This window comes from Ustilago hordei (genome assembly GCF_900519145.1).
Source record: "Ustilago hordei strain Uho2 genome assembly, contig: UHO2_contig_15, whole genome shotgun sequence".
Taxonomy (NCBI): domain Eukaryota; kingdom Fungi; phylum Basidiomycota; class Ustilaginomycetes; order Ustilaginales; family Ustilaginaceae; genus Ustilago; species Ustilago hordei.
Genome location: NW_024545281.1, coordinates 329,728 through 349,068, shown reverse-complemented (window position 1 = coordinate 349,068; position 19,341 = coordinate 329,728). Strand labels below are relative to the sequence as shown.

The 19,341-nt window shown below is 53.5% G+C and overlaps 6 protein-coding genes and 1 non-coding gene across 7 annotated transcripts; 5 read left to right on the top strand and 2 right to left on the bottom strand.

Annotated features, from left to right (window-relative positions):
• Positions 1 to 825: 825 nt before the first annotated feature.
• UHO2_05785 (uncharacterized protein) lies at positions 826 to 2,229 on the top strand (the record flags this gene model as incomplete). The annotated part of the gene is made up of 1 exon (XM_041558684.1): positions 826 to 2,229. The coding sequence occupies one exon, from the start codon at positions 826 to 828 to the stop codon at positions 2,227 to 2,229; it is 1,404 nt and encodes a 467-aa protein (XP_041414618.1).
• Positions 2,230 to 3,003: 774 nt separating this feature from the next.
• On the top strand, positions 3,004 to 5,469 carry UHO2_05784 (uncharacterized protein; the record flags this gene model as incomplete). Its single annotated transcript, XM_041558683.1, has 1 exon — positions 3,004 to 5,469. One exon carries the CDS (start codon positions 3,004 to 3,006, stop codon positions 5,467 to 5,469), a length of 2,466 nt encoding a protein of 821 aa, XP_041414617.1.
• A 1,135-nt stretch (positions 5,470 to 6,604) lies between these two features.
• On the top strand, positions 6,605 to 9,151 carry UHO2_05783 (uncharacterized protein; the record flags this gene model as incomplete). The annotated part of the gene is made up of 1 exon (XM_041558682.1): positions 6,605 to 9,151. One exon carries the CDS (start codon positions 6,605 to 6,607, stop codon positions 9,149 to 9,151), a length of 2,547 nt encoding a protein of 848 aa, XP_041414616.1.
• A 337-nt stretch (positions 9,152 to 9,488) lies between these two features.
• UHO2_05782 (uncharacterized protein) lies at positions 9,489 to 11,534 on the bottom strand (the record flags this gene model as incomplete). Its single annotated transcript, XM_041558681.1, has 1 exon — positions 9,489 to 11,534. One exon carries the CDS (start codon positions 11,532 to 11,534, stop codon positions 9,489 to 9,491), a length of 2,046 nt encoding a protein of 681 aa, XP_041414615.1.
• A 219-nt stretch (positions 11,535 to 11,753) lies between these two features.
• On the bottom strand, positions 11,754 to 11,838 carry tRNA-Ala(AGC). Its single transcript has one exon. It is a non-coding gene; the product is annotated as a tRNA-Ala (tRNA).
• Positions 11,839 to 13,221: 1,383 nt separating this feature from the next.
• UHO2_05781 (uncharacterized protein) lies at positions 13,222 to 14,733 on the top strand (the record flags this gene model as incomplete). Its single annotated transcript, XM_041558680.1, has 1 exon — positions 13,222 to 14,733. One exon carries the CDS (start codon positions 13,222 to 13,224, stop codon positions 14,731 to 14,733), a length of 1,512 nt encoding a protein of 503 aa, XP_041414614.1.
• Positions 14,734 to 15,997: 1,264 nt separating this feature from the next.
• On the top strand, positions 15,998 to 19,111 carry UHO2_05780 (uncharacterized protein; the record flags this gene model as incomplete). Its single annotated transcript, XM_041558679.1, has 1 exon — positions 15,998 to 19,111. One exon carries the CDS (start codon positions 15,998 to 16,000, stop codon positions 19,109 to 19,111), a length of 3,114 nt encoding a protein of 1,037 aa, XP_041414613.1.
• Between the last annotated feature and the right edge of the window lie 230 nt (positions 19,112 to 19,341).

Sequence of the window (19,341 nt, the reverse complement as noted above, 5' to 3'; positions counted from 1 at the left end):
GTGTGTGATTGGTGTGATTGAACAGTGTGAGCGGCGGAAGTAGCTTCCCTACAGAGCAAAGATAGCTATCGAACTTTGTGTGTGACATGTATCGCGCGAGAAGATGTTGATTGTACATTCTCGTGCGGCATGTATTCGCACGAGAGAGTGCCCAGGCGTGAGATTGGAGCTGTCAAAAACACGCCACGCGTATGAGGTTACATAGGTGCCAGACTTGCTTCGCGCCACTTCCCTTTCGGAATTCGATTCCAGCCTTCATGACCCATCTCATTGACTCGCCGTAGCCATGCTGATCAGATGCGACAGCCTCGAAAGAAGCTGTGCGGTCCGATGCTGACTCAAGACGATGGGAAAGAAGAGGAGCCAACATAGAACTTGCATTGGCGAATTAATTCACTGCAGCCCGCAACTCCTGTCTTTTCTCTCAACCCGAAACCCTATCCCGCCGGTCTTGCTTCACCACGGTAAATGCAGCCCGTCTCATGTCGAGCCCACGCATTGTTCTGTCTCATGCATACTTAGTATGTCCAGCCCACCCTCGACCCTCGTGCCAAGCTCCTATCAGCTGTGTGACGTTTTAGGCGTTTGGAGGGGCGGGAGGTCCGAGCGCGAAGCTAGGTCTTCCTTTCTCGATGGACGAATCGAATCCTGATGAACCTATGTCTGACTAGGATCTTTCATTCTCTGGTATGGATCGCTCCTGTTCTTAGCTCGACCTATCGACAGGCTCATCCCAGGCAAGAGAAGACGTTCTCGCTGGTTGTCTTACCATCATCTTCTGCCTTTCCGTGTTGGTCATCGGCAGTATTCGTCAAACTATCTAGCATGACGACTGCAATTTGCAACGCCGAAAACCAACTAGCTGCTTCGATGTCCTCATCGAGAACCGGTCCTGGCACAGCGCCGATGAAGGCATCGCGTTCCTCAGCAGCCTTATCACCACCACCCCGCTCAGCTGCATCAAGTCCAGCAACCACAATCGTCCCAATGCATGCTACTTCCTCGCCGACTGCATCACGCTCGTCCTCAGATCCCTTCACCTTGCACAGTCTGCCATACTCTTCGTTGGGCTTGCTGCCTTCGCCGGACGTGCATATCAAGTACAGTCAAGTTGATGGGTCAAGAAGGGCGTCTTGGAAAGCTACTGCGCGGAGCACACCAGTGAGTGGCTGCGCGGACCCACTGAGAGCATCGGCAAGCAAGAGTGGAAAGGTGCAGTACGGACCAGGCTTCTATATCCCTCCTCCTGGGTATCAGGCTTTGTCGATGGCTGCAAGAAACGAATCGGGTGCGCGGGAAGCTGGACCGTCGATGGATCGCAGCTTCGGGGCGAAGATTGGTGGCGGTGCAACGGAAATAGAGGCCGGTCGACAGAATGAGCCTAATTATAGTAGGCCTGGGTGCTGTAATGGTTCCGAATGTCAACAGAAGCTGACTAGATCGGCGTCGGTACAGGTTGTCCAACGCGGGATGGCATCGTCGCCAAAGGGCAGCTTGATCGTGTGGGCAGCACTCGGTATGCTGCTAGCAGCGACGCAGACGATACTCTGGCGTCTGTTGGACAACAAGAACAGCAACCTGTGCATAGCGATAAGCTTCGGAGGCCTATTTCTCGAACTTTATGGCGTCTTGGTGGCCGTAGTTGGCCTTCTCTTTGGGTCCCAAGATCGGAAATCTGGGCGGAATCGGGATAAGGCAGCATCGATCCTTCGCAAAGGTGGAAGCCGGAAAGGGAGCTTGACGTTGAGCTTGTTGAACAGCATGCCCAGCATCAGTGGCTTTGTAGTCTGTCTCGGCGCAGTCTCGCAGCTGGCTACGCTAGTGATCTATGCTTCGCAGTCGCTCGACAAGTCAATCGCTTACAGCATGACCAGCGCTCTCGCCATGGCATTGGCTACCACCTCCATCAGCTTCGGCATCGGTCTTCACCGTGACGGTCATTTCTGTTCCAGTCGCCGACGCCACCCGACTAGATGCAAAGACAAACGCACGTCAAAAGGCCAGGAACACGAACCGACCCTTCCGATCTCAAATGGTCGCCCTCGTTCACTCTGCTCATCCGTCTCGTCGCATGGTGGCAGATACGTATCTGACTATGGTCTAGAGTCGGATACGGATAGCGACGATGGCAGCCCCGGTATCAAGCAGCCACGAGCGGATTGGATGGACGAAGCGCTCAAAGACTTTATCAGGAGCCCACTTCTTGATATGCCAAAACGACATGGATAGGTGCACCGCCGCCGAGCACAATGCAATCCTTCGTCCTCACGCTTATCTCCTAGCCAAAAGCATTTCCTAGCGCCACAACCACGAATAGCCATCTTGCAATACAAAGTATTACACGATTACATTGCATAAACTTGATTGTGACTGTGAATGAGCGGCAAGTGCCGAACAGAACAAAGCTTGAAGAGGCGCGCACAGACACACAGACACGTAGACGTCCGCCCAGTGATCAGAGAAGACGAGGTATGGATCGGCTTGGCCGAATCTAGGCGCAAGTGCCGCAGAAAGCTCAGAGGGGACTGAGAGAGAAATGAAAATGAAATGGAGAGCACAATCTCGTTCTGTCATCACGCGACGCTTTTTCTTTTCTTTTTCCCATGCCAACAAGGACTCAGCTTCAAATCACAATGTTGAGCATCAGCAGCAACAGTGCAAGCGCCTTCTTCCGGTTCATTGCGGAAGGGCCGGAATGAAGGTGCGGAATGCTGATGCGGAATGCTGATGCGGAATGCTGATGCGGATGCGGAAGCTGTGGATCTTACTCTGCGCTCGATGACTGCTATCCTTGCTGCGATTAAGCTTCAGACCCATTTTGGAAGCATGTGCCTTTGTGCGGATGACATGCGCATGGCTCAGCCGAAAGAGAGCCTTCTGGCTGTCCTGCTGAGCAGCCCCGCAGTGCGTTGGCGGTGGATATATAAGCTCGTTCAGTTGTGGCTTCGGAAACGTCCGTCACCCCACCACCATCAGCGCTCCCCTGTTAGGTCCTCTTCAACAATGCAGGCCGAGGCTACTCCCACCGAAAACGCTCTGCCCTTGGTCTGGATTCTGAACCACGATGAAGGGCTCAACGACTGGCTTGGCAGTCATCCACCTAGTCGTCTTGGAGCACCTCCAGCTCTCAACAATGGCCTTGTCACTCCTCCCATTTGGGTCTTGCACCTCAAGTCTGTCGACGAGCTCGCAGAGTTAACTCCTAATGCCAACATCAATCCAGCCTTCATCAAAGCCACCAACATGGCTCGAGAAGCTGCAGCCAAGTTCGACACAATCCAGCAGGACGAGGAGATCCCTACTAGATCCAACGGCAAGTCTCTAATCAAGAGCAAGAAGCAATGTCGTACCGAGGTGCAAGACAATTTCCACGATCAGATCATCCTGATGTCTGCCGACGATCCTCTTTGGGGTCAGGGCCGATGGACACTGCTCGTTCGACCTCAGAACATCAACGAGACCTTTAGTGCCCTCGCCTTCAGTCTCGCTACAGGTGAGTTGAGGAGGCATGGCTCCATCATCGCCTTGCGCGCTCGCACTCTCCCGCCTTCGCAGAGCTTTGTCGATTCCAAGAAGAAGGGCTCTCCTGTCCGCAAGGGCAGTGCTAGGTCACCCAACTCATCTCGCCCTATCGGCGACATCCCTCTCGGCATCGATATTTTCTTTCGACCCGTCTGGAACTCGACCGCTGCTCGCGATGTCCTTCGTGTCGTCGCCGGCGCTTGCGGTAAGATGCCTGCCTTTTGCAAGTCAAGCCTCTACTCTCGCCTGGGCATTCGTAACGATCATCCGCTCGGTGTCCATGCAAGCCTTTACAACTCTAAAATCTTGACTTCACCAGCTGATACCAAGCAGTGGATTGACAAGTACGCTCCCCCGGTGGCCAAGGGGGAAGGCAGTAGCTCTTTCAAGATGGCTGAGTCTACCAAGTCGACTGACGCGGTCGCTGCTTCAGAGACTCCCAAGCAGAAGGCCGGTGAGCCCGTAGCGGTGGCGATGGTCAAACGGCTGCTAGAACCGGGGTCGACTGACAACATCGTCGGCAAGTCTGAAGAGCCTGCTCAGAAGAAGGCGCGCAACGGCGACTCCACCACTCATGAGCAAGTGGCTGTAATGGTCGAAGAGAGTGAACCCGAGACCCAAGAGTCACCGGATGAACCTATGCTACCTACACGTCCGACCAAAAAGGCTGCTGACGCTGCGCCGTCCGGGGCTTCGGCATCGCTGGAAGCCATCACCCATGAGGAACTCAAGAAGCTCGACACCTCTGCAACTGCTCCGCAGGTGAAGCCTGAGGAGGTTTCGCAGTCGGTTGAACCTGCTGCCCTGGCCATCGCTGCTGGTCATTGGCCAATGGAGGAAGAGTCTCAGACTCAGATTGAGCCTTCTACTGCTCCGATAAGCAACCTCTTGGCCACCGAAGCTGCGACGGATCTCCCCTCACCCGAGATGTCGCAAGCTAAAGAGCAGACAGTCAGTGCTGTTCCCAGGGATGAAGCCGAGATCACAGCTGCTGCCCCGGCTGCAGATACGGAAGCTGAGTCGAGCCTTTCTAAGGCAAATGATGATATCGGGATGCCGCCGGCAGATGGGAAGGTGAAAGAGGCAGAGACAGTCAACAAGCCAAAGGAGGTCGTAGAAACCAGTAAGTCTACAACGACTGAGGTCGAGAAGCCCAATGAGCGGCAGTCGACTATCACTCATCATCAAGCATCGTCCAACGGCGAGCAAGTTGGACCAGCTGCCCAGGCTCCGGAAGCCACGATCACAAACGTCGCTCTCACAAGCCAGACGGTGGAAGTAGTGATACCTTCTCCCACACAGCAAGCTCAGGAGCCGGTCACTAGTAGCGAGAATGGCGACTCGAATGTCAATTCTGCTGGTCAGGTAGAACATCTCGCAGAGACTACAACCACGTCTGCTGCATCAGCTGATGTCACGCTCGAGCTGAAGCAGCCAAATGCAGACGTCAAGACCAATCTCGGTGTCACAGCCGAAAGTAAGGAAGTTGACTCAACCCAGTCATCCAAGTCTCTTTCCATCGATAAGGCTGAACCGCCTGTATACAAGCCTGCTCAGCCAGTAGCTCCGAAGCCAGCCGCGAACGAAGGTGAAGGGACGGGCAACGAGTCTCAGTGGTTCGAAAGCAACATGATCGCTTCTGCCGACGCTGCCGAGAGCGCGAGCGCCGATAGCAATACCGACCCTGTTCTCGAAAAGGTCAAGAAAGCTGAAGTCGTCGACAACCACCCTGTGGAGGGCAAAGAGGCAGACAAGGAAGATACGGCGGCTGTTCTTCAAGCGAGCAAGTCCAATTCGCAGCTGTCTACAGGAAATGGGAAGGAGATGAGTCTCGATGAACTGATTGTCGAAGGAGCAACTACTGCGGGCGAAGCAGCTGTCGAGGTTGGCAACAAGGCCGCAGACGAAGCGGCTGATAAAGCCGCTGATGGGTCCGCCAGCAAGTGAAGCCGAGCACACTGGCGCCTCATCCCTTTGGGCCTAGTTGTAGCGTATCCGGATGAGCCTTCTAGCACAACTCAGCACATAGTTTAGTCTCGAGCCTAACAGAATTCAATCCACCCCTGTCCCCAATGTAAAAAGTCAAAAGCAATCCCTTGTAGTGCCAATCTAGCGACTCAATGAGGCGAGGTCAACCTTGCGATGATTCTAGCTTTTACGCTTTTGATTTTGGCTCTGAGAAGCAGTGTAGCATGTGGTCAGCTTGTGCCGTTGCAAGGCATCATCGAGGGAGTTCAGCACGATCGGCTTGTGAAGGAGTTGCCTAGAAGTTGGAGAGAGGAGGTCGGACTGTCAAATTGCGCATTTCTGTGCATCGACCTGCAGCTCTCCTACCCATTTCAGTGTTGGTCTCGAGAATTTTTGGCTTGGCTGATCTGCATCTCCGGTGCAAACTATCCTTCTAGCTTAGTCTTTCCTGCTACTGTGTTGAAGCCATCTTGCTGACAAGCTGAGTTGTAGTTAAGGTATAGGGGCAAGCCAGCTGAGCTTTGATCGAGACAAGTGTTGGTCACGATCGAGCTAACCAAGAAGAGGGGACGGGAAGCAAATATTAAAGTAAGCGAGCGCCTCCCCGTTGCCGGGCTGTCCCTTGTGTAGGGGCGAGCGAGTTTTATCCGGCATCACTTCCACTCCTCTCGTGCAAGTGTGACCTCCCGCGATGTTCAAAAGAGGCAAGAAAGCGCAGCGTTCTTCAGGGTCGTACCATTCAGAGACGGACCCTGTTCAAGCTGTTTCAACTGCTCTCCTCTCATGCAGCTGCGGTTGGGTGGATCAGTGTGAGCATGTGGTCTTCTCGCTCCCCGTTGCTCAGCATTCTTTGCTGGTCCGGCATTTGGATCCCCGCTTCCCGCAGTCAAGCTAGTGGTCCGCTCCATGGTGTCTTCTTGGTAACTTACCTCCATCATCGATCTCTTTGTAGCGTCCGCCCCTCCTTAAGCCTATATTACCGGGGCACCATCGTGCCACTACGTTGCCTAGCCTGCTCTGTGGAGAACATAGCCTCCTCGACACCGCACCTGCTTGACGAGTACCACACGGCCCCTTACCCGCAGCCACCATTAGTTAGCGGACATCGACCACAATGGTAGCCCTTGACTCGACATCATCGACACCAGCAGTCACACTCCCACCACCCCTTCAACCACGTATCCCCCGCGCACCCATCCGCATCATCGTCCTCTGCGACGGCACTGCTCAGCAACGCAACTGGGTCAAAACATCCATCAATACCGCCACCAAACCTGGCTTCCACACCTTTCATCACTCCGACCCCCACAGCGACGCCACCGCCTCATCCACTCCGAACGAACGCGGCGATGAAGGAGACAAGAAGAAACGCAAGTCCAACTCCAACTCCAACGACCCTGCAGCAGAAACAGGAGACTTCTTCACCAACGTCGCTCTCCTAGCTAAAGTCATTGCCCAATCTAGTGGCCTTGCTCCCACCTCACCTCCTCGGTCTCCTAAACTTGGGGAAAATGCTGCTCTTGATGGTGATCAACCCGATCCTTCTCGCGGAGGCGGGGTGATGCCTCAAGTAGTGTTCTACCAGTCCGGTATAGGTACAGGTACAGGCAAGCTTCGCAACCTAGTCGACCAAGGAACTGGCCTTTCGCTCGGATCGAAAATCGAGGAAGCCTACTCTTTCATTGTTGACAACTACCAGCCTGGCGATGAGCTTTTCCTCTTTGGTTTCTCCCGGGGAGCATACACAGCACGATGCATTTCCGGGCTCATCAACTGGTGTGGAGTCCTGTCCAAAGTCGAAATGACCCACTTCTCCGAAATCTGGGCTGCTTACCAGCGACGAGATCCGGACGATATCTCTTCTGAAGTCGACGCTGCGGAAACACTCTATTCCGCCACTCTCAAATACCCATCCGCAGAATCCGAACAAGTTGCCACGAACATGTACCTGTTCAACCTTCACAGCAACTCCAAACTCTCCCCCGCAGCCAAAGCCAACCTGGAGGAGCTGAGAAGGAAAGAATGCGCAGCAAGGAGAAGAAAGAACATGGTCGTCCCTCCACAGATTAAGGTGGTCGGGGTGTGGGATACTGTTTCGGCATTAGGCTTTCCAGGCATGTTTCAGGATAATGCTATGATTGATTTCTTTGATTTCTATGATCCTGGGTTGGGGAGTAACATTCAGTTTGCATTTCATGCGTTGAGTTTGGAAGAGGATAGAAAGGATTTCCTTCCGACCATGTGGTATCAGCCTAGTGTGGCGGATACTCCTTCTGCTCTGCCGCAGAGTGCTAATGGTGCGCGAGGAGGCGCAAGAGGGGGAGCCAAGTTTTCGGCGAAAGGTCAGCATATGCGATCGAAACAAGTTTTGAAACAGTGCTGGTTTCAGGGTGTACACACTGATTGTGGGGGAGGATATCGGTACCACGGCCTATCAGATATTACTTTGATCTGGATGATTTCTCAGCTCGTCGATCCACACACACTTCCGGATGGATCCACCACCCTTCGACCCCTACTCAACATTGACTTGGGTCTCTTAGCAAGCATCATCGACCGTCGTAGAGAATGGGGAAAACAACTTCCACATCGTTCTCGTCCCACCATCAACTATCAACATCCTCGTATAGTTCTTCAGCGTAAATGGGATGCGGAGACGATGAAGCGTACCGTGTGGGCTAACATGGCGCTGACTGGTCGAACGAATGAGTCTATCCACCCATCGGTTGTACGTGGAGGTAGGATTCAGCCTGATTCGCACCCAGCCTTGGCGGCTCTATGGAGGGATGAGAAGGGTGGGGGTAGGGAAGTGTTGGAAAGAATGTGGAAAGAGGCGGAGAATTGGGATGGGACTTTGAGGCCGACGGAGAAGCTGTTGTATTGGGATAAGAGAGGGCCTTATCCGTGGGTCCCAGGACAAGGGGATTGGGGGTTGAATCCGTGGATTGCGCCGTTGATTGTTTCGGGTGGGTGGAATATTCCAGAATTGGCGAGGAGGGATGTGAAGGAACTTGTGATTAGTGCGGCGCAGATGAGGCGGATGGGTGATGTCGATGATTCTCCTGAGGAGGATGGCGGCGATGGGGCTGCAAAGGGGGCTTCGGGTGGTAGTCGTGCTGATGTGGACGACCAAGTGATCGATGGATGGGGAGATATCGCAGCCACAAACCCTCCCGCCAAGCCCACAGACCCTACCTCTTCTTCCTCCTCACCATCCACTCCAACCTCAACCACGCTACCCATTCTCATCGCTCCAATGATCACCAACACACCCCCTCCCACAGCCCTCTACTCCCTAATCCCTTCCAAAGAACTAGGTGAAAACCCAGTGGACCCCACAACTCATCCTCATCTCCACTCGCTCTTCTCCACCCTCTACTCTCTTTCTACAATCCCGAACTCGATCATCGCAGATATCCTCAACTTCCGGCTGGTCCCGAAGACGAATCTCAATCAAACAATGGTCCAAGGTTGGCTTTGGGAGTTGGGTGATAAATGGGCAGGGTACTCGGATGAGGTGAAGGTGCAGGCGTTGACTGCTGGATTGGGGCTGCAGCATAAGAAGGGGAAAGGTGGGAAAGGGGGCAAGAAGCTGAAGAAGAGTGAGACAAAGGCCAAGAAGATCAGTGAGGAGGAGAGCGTTGTTTCTGACGATATTTGAAGCAGCCGTGTGGGGGAAGTCTTCCATACCTTTTCAACATCACGCATGGTCTTTGTTCAAAGTTTTCGTTGTTTCACTTCTTGGTCTCGCATCGCAATTCCAGCACACGCATACCCAAGCACACAGAGTCACACTTTCTCAGCTTGTGCAGATCCGCGTTGAAGCGGAGCGAATGATGGACTGCGTTCCGTGGCTAAGCGGACTCTTCAGTCATTTCACTGACTGTGCTCCGTTATGGAACGGACCTTGACTCCAAGTCGATGAGCAAGACCTGGATTGTGACATTGCATGAAGAAGTGATGGTAAAAGTACAAAGGCGACCACATTCAGGCCAAGGTCAGAGGTCCCGATCCACGAGGTCATCGTCGTCGTCTTCATCAGCGTCTTGATACCGATGCGCGTTTGTTGCCGTAGCTTCCTCCTCTCCTTGGTCTTCCTCTTCCTGATCCTCGTCCTCCGACTCATCATACTCTAAGGCGTGCGCTTCCTCTTCGTGTTCGCCTTCCACATCGCTCAGTTCAAAATCTTCACTGTGAACACTTCCAACTTCAAGCTGCTCATCGTCATTTTCCGCATCATCGTCTAAGGCCTCTTCCTCTTCGCTCTCACCATCTTGCTCGTCCTCCTCTTCCTCCTCGTCATCGAAAGAGATAAAGTCCTTCTGCTGAGTAAATGCCTTCGCCTTCCTTCTCTTTGTTTTGCGACTGTCGCCCGTATCAGCAAAGTTGACCTGCCCATCTTGGTCGTCCTCCTCGTCGCCAGCGTCTGCGTCGTCAGGTAAGACCTGCTGATCGTCATCCAGTTCACTCTGCATCAGAGGTCGCTTCCGCTTCCCTGCTGCCCTCTGCTCTTGTTCATTCTCGGACTCCTCAGCTGCCGCAGCGTCATCACGCATGAATAGATCTGCGTTGCCTTGCTGCCCCGCCCCTTGTCTGTCCTCGTCCTTCCCATCTCCCGTTTCCTCACGGCTAGCGCTAGCCCTGATAACATGAACCAACTTACACCCCTTCCTCTCACACTTGCCCTTCTCCACAAAATCTGGACACTCATATGTATGTCTCTCCTCACAATCCTTTCCCCTCTCACACCAACCATAATCACTGAAATTCCTACAAATCTTCGTCCCCGTCCCATCCTTCAACTTATCCGAATGCGTATAGAAACACTGTTTTCCATTCCTACACTTTCCCGCCCGCAAGTAATGCACACAATGCGGCACTCTCTCCGCCCTCGGCGTGTGTGATAACGGACATGTCCCCTTCAGCAACGTACACCCCGAGGGATGCAACACTTTCGGACAGAGAGCAATCTTGCTTGAGTCGTGCAAGTACGGACAGGAAAGACCGCGTTTGCACTGCCCGGTCTTATTGAAGAACGTGCATAGTGTGCGGGCTTTCTTTGCATCGAGTGTACGAGAGGGTTTGGTGCGGGAGGAAGAATTGCGGGTGGCTTGAATGGCGGATATTTGACCGACCATTCTATCGAGTCGACCCATCTTGGCTTGAGCTTCTCGTTGTGCGCGACGTTTGGCGAGGAGGTCGGCGGAGATGAGATTGCCGCGTTTGGTGCGGATGTAGTCTTGGCCGTTGATGCTCGTTTTAAGCGGTACTACGGCGGACGAAGAAGGATTGGAGGTGGTGCTTGTGGATGGTGTGCTGCCGTGTGCGATATCGGAGGAGGAAGATGGCTGTTGGGCTTTCTTGACTAGCTTAGTTCCAGAAGGGTCAAACTCGAAAACGACACCATCAATGACGACTTCCCCCATGTTGTCACCTCGACGGACGGAGGAGGAGGGTTTGGTGGGTTTACCATGAGCTGCTTTCTTGCCGTGTGTCGAGGAGGAAGATGTGATTTTGGCTTCCGCTTTTGCTTTCCGTGTTGCTTCGAGGGCGGCAAGTCGAGCAGGTTCGGTGCGTTGGAAGGTGGAAGCGCTGACCAGGCTCATGTTGTGGGTTGTCTTGCGTTTGACCCAGCCATCTGTAGGGGCCGAGGTTGATGTGTTTGTCCCGTCTGTCTTCGAAGCATCGCCAGCAGCGTCTCCTGATGTTGCTGACCCGCTGGCAGCGTCACTCACTGCTTTTGCTTTCAGATCGTTGAGGACTAAAGTGCGGTTTCGTGGAGGAATGATAGTCGTACCTCGACCTCTACCTCTGCCAGCTGGTGCAGATGCAGATGCATGGTAGCCACCCCTAGCACCGTTATATGCTCCTCTATACGAAGATGTTCCTGCGCCGGAGTAGTAGCCGCGACCTCGTGGTGCGAAGCTTGCGTTGTAGGGTGGTCGATGTGGTTGTTGGTGTTGATGCTCCTTGTGTGTCTGGATAGCACCCGAAAGCTTTGCAATCTCTGCTTTCAGTCGCTCTTCTTCGCTCGTTGACGCCATTGCTGCTGCTCAACAGCTCTTTGGCTTCTCGTGTCTGGTTATGGTTGGCCGGAAAGAAGTGAAGCTGTGATGAGGGAGGGAGTTAAGATGGAAGAAGTGTCCCGAGGTTAAAGAACAACACAAATAATCAAATGGCACACACTTTTCCGAGTTCCGCGCTTGGACCCCTCCACACCCAAAAAAAGGGAAGGATAAACATCCGATGGGCAAAAAGGAGAGTGGAGACTGCATGAGTCGAACACGCGACCTTTCGCAGATTAGACATGATGCTAAGCGAACGCTCTACCAACTGAGCTAAACCCCCTGAAGTAACAAAAGTCGGGACCATTACGCAAAATGATTTGTCTTAGTTTAAATGTCTCGTGCGTCAAACCGAGCGGCGATCGCTCACTTGATCCCGCTCGCCCTATCTGCCTTGTCGCCAACACACTCTTGCAACGCGCCCTTCCATCAACTTTTGCGCTCCTTGACGGAATGGCCATTCAGACAATTGTCGCCGGCGTGAGTTGTTTCAAGATGCAAGGGAGGCCTGGAGAGACAAAATGGACAAGTGGCACTTGCTGATGTGCTAACTCTAAGACGAGGGCCGAGTTGGTCGGAAAGGGGAAATCATGCCTGAAGAGGGTCAGGAGACTATTTTGATTTTATTTTTCATGTTGAGTTCACTTGGTCTTGACATGGCTTTGTGGTGAATCCAAGGAAAATCCCGGTCGCGGTTGTTGTTCCATTAAGATGAATGAGCTTTTGGGTGTGAGATTGAGCAAGAGAGAGAGCTCAAACAACAGTGACAAGTTTGATCAAACAGGCGAGCCACAAGTGGGAGCAAGTTGCTGCGGCGTTTTGCTCTCACGCCTTGTGAAGCCGATATGATAGCCGTATAGAAAATAGCCGTATAGAAAATAGCCCTATAGAAAATGGCCTTATTCAATAGCCGAGTTCGCGCAGAGCAACAAAGTCGATCTTCACAGTTGCTAAGCTCTCTTCTCCGCTGGACTCAAGGCACGCTAGAAATGTGTTGCTGTGCTGTTGTTGTGCTGCAGCTTGTCTGCGGTTCTATGCGTTTCGGTCGGTGTGCGAGGTGAGATGTTTATCATCTGCTGTCCGCTGCCAATTCTCGACGCTGTCTCGTGAGTTGGTCATCGCCTCCGCCTAACTGTATCCTCGGAAGCTCGGCTGTGAGCCCGTTTGCTGACCAAGCTTGCTTCCTGCCCGCTTCACACTCTCTTCTCTGTGGTCGACCGCCGATCAAGACGGACCTCTATCTTTCCACGCAACCTCCCTGTTTATCATCCTCTCTGTTACCGCCTACCTCCCGACCTCGCTGATAGCTTTCGACACTTCCATAATCCTCGACCTCTCATTGCGCCTTGCAAAGTCGCTTCATTACTTTCATCCCTTGTTCATCTCTTCCCTACACCACCCGCTCCACCGATACAAGCCACATCACTAGTGTCGCACTGCTCCACACTTTAGCGCCTGCACCCCCGCAACTCGACCTTGTCTCTACCTCCCTATTCTCTCATCCAGTCCCTCCGACCTCGCCTATATTCCGGCACAACTTCATTGACGAGCACAGGCTTAGCATCGAGCAAACTAGCTCCATCCAGCCCACTCGGAAAAGTTTCTATCCTACAACTTGCCCGCAACACTCCGACTCCCTCCTCTTGACCTCCCCCTCTCAAACCCTATGACGGACGAGAAACACTTTGATGCTGCTTCGAGCAGCTCTTTCGACCCAAAGCATGGCCAGGACTGCTCACATGTGCACCCAACTACCTTGGCAGACGTTCTTCCGGTCCAACGTCCATCGAACCCGGTCAAGCGCTTCTATGCCATGCCTCTCATCCAAGTCGCTCTCGTTGGAATGGTCTGCTTCCTCTGCCCAGGCATGTTCAACGCCATAAGCGGGATCGGTGGTGGTGGCCAGGTCAACTCGAATGCTTCTAACAAGGCCGCCATTGCCCTTTATTCGACTTTCGCTGCCGTCTCCTTCTTTGCTGGTACCATTCACAACAAGCTCGGATCACGTCTAACCCTCGGAATCGGCGCACTCGGCTACTGTCTCTACATCGGATCCTTCCTCTCGTACAACATCAATCAAAACCAAGGCTTTGTCATTGCTGCCGGTGCCATTCTCGGTGTCTGCGCCTCGCTTCTTTGGACAGCACAAGGCGCTCTCATGCTCGCCTACCCAACTGAAGACCAGAAGGGTCGTTTCATCAGCGTCTTCTGGGTCATCTTCAATATGGGTGCCGTACTTGGCTCAGCCATCCAGCTTGCTCTCACTTACAACTCTTCTGCCAATACCGTCTCGAATGGCACTTATGCAGCTTTCATCGTGCTCACCGGTCTCGGTGCCTTTGCCTCGGCTCTGCTCATGGACCCGGCCAAGATGGTCCGCGACGATGGTACTCGTGTGCTTGTCCCTGCGCAGACCACCTGGGCCAAGGAACTTCAAGGTCTCTTTGTTCTGCTCAAATCCGACCCGTGGGTGGTGCTGCTCTTCCCCATGTTCCTTGCTTCCAACTGGTTCTACACCTGGCAGTTCAACGACTACAACGGTGCTCTCTTCACTCTTCGCACTCGCGCGCTCAACAATTTGCTCTATTGGCTCAGTCAGATGGTTGGCAGCCTTGCCATTGGTCAGGTCCTTGACAACAAGCGTATGTCGCGCAAGTCTCGCGCATGGCTTGGTTGGTCCATTGTCTTTGTTATCATGTGGGCCGTCTGGGGAGGTTCTTACGACGTACAGAAGACCTATACCCGAGAGTCTGTCGCAGCCGAGACCCAGCGTATCGACTTGGCCGACGGAAACAAGTTTGTCGGATACTGCTTCCTCTACATCTTCTCCGGTATCCTTGATGCTGTTTGGCAGAATCTTGCTTATTGGCTCATCGGTGCTTGCTCCAACGACCTTTCCAAGCTCGGATATTTGGCTGGCTTCTACAAATCGATCCAGTCAGCCGGTGCAGCCGGTGCCTTTGCTATGGACAACGACAAGCACTCTTACATGACCAACCTCGCCGTCACCTGGGGTCTTTGTGCCGCTGGCATGCTGTTTGCTATTCCTGTCATTGCGCTGCGTGTCAAGGAACACACTGATCCGCTTCAGGAGGTGACCGTGCCGGGTCGAGCAGAAGAGATTGCTGCAGTTGGCAACCAGGTTTCGGCTACAGCTGTTGCCGAGAAGCATCCTTAGAGCGATCGCTCCTAGCATCCACTATCCTTTGACTTTGTACTTTTACATACCCATGAACGCTCGGTTACCTCGACAGACAAGACGAGACGATGACTGTGCCACTTCTGATGACTGCATGAGACTCCTGATGAAAATCGAAGAGATCAGCGGGTTTGGCCCGCCAGCATGAACGCTGGTCCCCTTCTTTTGCGTTGCTCCTTGACGAGAGGGACATCGTCGAAACATTGTTCTGCAACGAAACAGACTTGGTCTCGCCGTCACTCGGTCATTGAGCGGAAGGAGTTCGATCCAATGACTGCTGCTTTCGTTCGTGCTGATCAGCTCCAGACGTACACAGGCAAATCATATCAGTCAAAACATCAAGCAAAGACAGGCGAGAGGCCAGCTCACATTGAACGCCGACCTCGACCTGTGATATCTGTTGGATGGACTCGTTCTGGAGCATTGGACACCAGCTAAGGGACTAGCTGGTGTTAGTGGTTTTACTGCTCACTATGTTTCGATTTGGTTACCCGATTCCCGATTGCCGACAGTGGCCACGGCTGGAAGCTCGCAAGCAACTCACTCGAGGTAGGCAATTTAACATTCCTTTTTTATCCTCAATTTCTCAGCCTCCTTTTTCAACAATTTTCACGCGTTGTCAAGGACAATAAAAAGGGCGATAAGTCACCGTTGATGGACCCCAAAGTTTGCGTCATCTGCCAGCCAACACACCTGAGTCTCAGTTAGAGTCTTGAACCACAACGGAGTTCCTTCTGAACCTTGATGGCATGTCATACTTAGTTAGCTGATAGCAACGTTGTGTTGTTGTTGACCTTCCACTAGGGTTAAGGGTCCTGTCGATCAGAATTCATGCGAGAAAGCACCTACCACACAAACGGAGAAGCGCTTCGGAACGAACAGCTCCGCCTTCGAGTAGCCAATTGCATTGCCGAACCTCGACACTCGAATGCTTACAGCCTGAATTGCATTCGGCTGTTCTACATGCTCGATGTGTTAATCACTCAGACTTGAGAAACGATTCGCACGCTTATACAGACGGCGGCTATCCTGGGCAAAGTGTGTGGTAAGAAGTGCGTGAGGAGCCCTACAGATGTCGTGAACCGCAACCCTCAAGCATGGGACCGTGCCCAAGCATCTACAGCTTCATACCAAGCACACTCGCTCCCATACTCGCCACCTCCATTACCTCGTTATTCTGACTTGCTCTTGTGTCGTATCGCACAGAGCATCGAAACAAGAAGCCGACACCCCATCGGTCAAGATGTCGTTCGTCGACGACGGCAAGTCGCAGCTCGACACTATGCTGCCCAGTTACTCATCGACAGCCGCCCCTCCAGCTCCTGCTGCTGCTCGTAAGCCTCGCACGCCTCTCAGCTTGCGATCCTCCTTTCTATCTCTGATTGGACTCGTCACGCTCGTGTACTACCTTGGCGCGCTCACCGCCTTGAGCGGCACGCAACACCATGTTTACCAGCCTTCCGCGCATCCGCATATCCAGAATATCTTTGCGGCATCGTTGGCCAAGTGCGACGCCATCAAAGCTCCAGCTGGCCCTCCTGCCGAATTCCACAAGAGGACCCGCTCTGAACGAGCTGAAGCTGGTCTTCAGGATGTTGTCATTCACAATGCAACTCTCTGGACTGGTAAGGATGGCGGCAACGAGGTGCTGCACGAACGCGACGTCCTGCTCTCGCAAGGTATCATCAAGAGCGTCGCCCACACCAAGGACAACAAGTTCCTCTCGCACGCTGGCGGGGCAGACAAGTTCAAGGTGATCGACGCTGCAGGCCGTTGGGTGACTCCAGGTCTCGTCGACATGCATGTCCATCTCGCCGTCGGAGCGGTCCCCTCCTTGCCTGGCCAGGAAGACACCAACAGTATTGGCAAGAATATCAACCCGTACCTCCGAACCATCGACGGCATGAACCAACATGATGTCTCATTCCGCAAGTCACTCGCTGGCGGTATCACCACCGGTCTTGTTCTTCCTGGTTCCGCCAACTCGATGGGCGGTCAAGCATTCCCCATCAAGTACCGCCAGCCCTTGTCGCACTCGCCTCAAGACCGACTCATTGAACCACCAACTTCGCTTGTCAAGCTCGGTCAAGGAAAGGGTGCCGATAAGCACTTTGCTGACCATCACGGTATCGAGACCGGACTTCAGCGAAATGACAGCAGCTCGAGCTGGAGGTACATGAAGATGGCTTGTGGTGAGAACGCTCGTCGTGTCTACAAGATCACTCGCTTTGACGAGGCTTGGGATTTCCGTCGTACCTTCAGCGCTGCTCGTGACCTCAAGAACAAGCAGGACGCCTTCTGTGACTCTGCCAAGTCTTTCTCTTCTCTTCATGGCGCTTCTGCTGCTCCTTCCACTCTAGCCGACGCCGAGTTCCCAGACGACCTTGAGCTGGAAGCCCTCGTCGCCCTTCTGCGGGGCAAGGTCAAACTCAACACGCACTGCTACACCCAAGTCGACTTTGAAACTTTTGTTCGTCACTCAAACGAATTCCAGTTCCCCGTTGCAGCCTTCCACCACGCTCACGAATCCTATCTTGTACCTGACCTACTCAAGCAGACATACGGCAACGTCACTCCTGCCATCGCCATCTTCAGCACCAACGCCAACTACAAGCTTGAAGCCTACTTTGGCACTCCCTTCGCTGGTCCCATTCTCGCTTCCCACAACATTACTCCGATCTACAAGAGTGACCACCCTGTAACGGACTCGAGGCGTATTCTCAACCAGGCAGCTCAGGCCCACCACTTTGGTTTGGGAGAGACAGACGCTCTCCGCAGTGTCATCTCAGCTCCAGCCGAGAGATTGGGTCTGGACCATCGTCTGGGATACATCAAGAAGGGGTGGGATGCCGATCTGGTTGTGTGGAACACGCACCCGCTCAGGATTGGTGCTACGCCTGTCGAAGTTGTGATTGACGGTGTGCCCCAGCTTGGTGCGCATGCTCCTGTTCCCGCTCCCACCTTGCCTCACCAGGGCGATGCTTCTGCGGAGAGCAAGAAGTGGGTCACTGCTCCTGCTGCACCAAAGACAGGCAACTTCAGTGTCGAGATTGACGCTGTGAAGAAGTCTTATGACGAGATCATCCGCTTCGAAAAGCTTGCGTTCCCGAGTGCTAAGACACCAACACCCAACTGCACCGTCTTCACCAATGTCAGCCAGCACTTTGTCCGCGCAAGCAACGGCAAGACCCGCATCTCGTCCACTTCCTTTGACCCTACTACTGGCGGCCGCATTGTTGTCTCCGGCGGCAAGGTTCTCTGCAGTGGAGAGGCTTGCGATGCCTCTTCCTGCCCCTCTTCAGGTGCTGTTCACGTCGTCGACGCGCAAGGAGGTGTCGTCCTGCCTGGAATCACCTCTTACGGCTCGAACCTCGGTCTTACCGACATGGTATCCGAAGCTGAAGCCTCGGACGGATACACGCTCGACCCGGTCGGCTCGGGCAACGCCATTGCTCAAACCTCAAAGTACCTCCGGGCTTGGCCCACCGCACGTGCTGTCGATGGCTTGCAGTGGGGAGGTCACGATCTTGTCCGGGCGCGCGCATCAGGTGTCACAAAAGCAATCGTCTTCCCTCAGGGTGATACATTCTTCTCTGGTGTTTCGGTCAAGTTCGACACAGGTGCCAAGAACGTTCTTGATACTGGCGCTGTCGAGGTGGAAGAAGTGGCTGCTCACGTCACTTTGACTCATAATGGCGGTGGCGGACCTTCGATCTCGGAACAAATTGGGCTGCTTCGAAAGTTGCTCACTACTGGTAAGGATGCCGACGCCAAGACCACTGCTGGAACCATTGATGTCTGGCGTAGAGTAGCTGCGGGAGAACTTGCTCTCGTCGTCACCGCTCTGCGAGCAGACCACATCACCCAGGTTCTCCGTCTTGTCGACTCTTTCCCCTCGGTCAAGCTCGCTATCTCTGGCGCTGCCGAAGGCCATCTCGTCGCTGACGAACTCGCCAAACGTAACGTTGGAGTTCTTCTGATTCCTCAAACTTGGCCTCGAACTTTCGACGAGCTGCGGGGTTTGAGCGGTCCTCCTCTTACGCGTGAGACGACGCTTTCTAGCCTGCTCAAGGCTGGCGTGAAGGTGGGTCTGAAGATCGAAGAAGGGTGGATGGCAGCGAACTTGCTCTGGGACGCCACTAGGGCTGCGTTGGAGACGAATGGACTGGTGGGTAAGCACCAGATCGTGGAGTTGGTCTCGAGTGGGATTGATGATGTACTTCAGATCAAGAGAGATGGGGAGAAGGAGGAAGAGGGAGAAGAGGAGTTTGTGGTTTACGATAGGGATCCGTTTGAGTACGGAGCTAAAGTTCTTGCTGTACACTCGCAGCGTGGAGTTGAGGTCGTTTCTGTTTAGATGAGCGCCGCATTGGAGCGGAGACGCTGATGAAATATCACATGACTTTAAAGTATCACATGACTTTGAATTGCTTCCCTCCATTCCGGGTTTGAGAACGATTTGCTTGCCTCCAATCCTAACCCATGACTTTGAAACATTTGGCTTCACAAATGGTTTGTGTGAATAGAATCATGTCACACAAAGACGGTCAAGAGATCGTAAAGGTCGACAGCTCGCAATCGGACGAT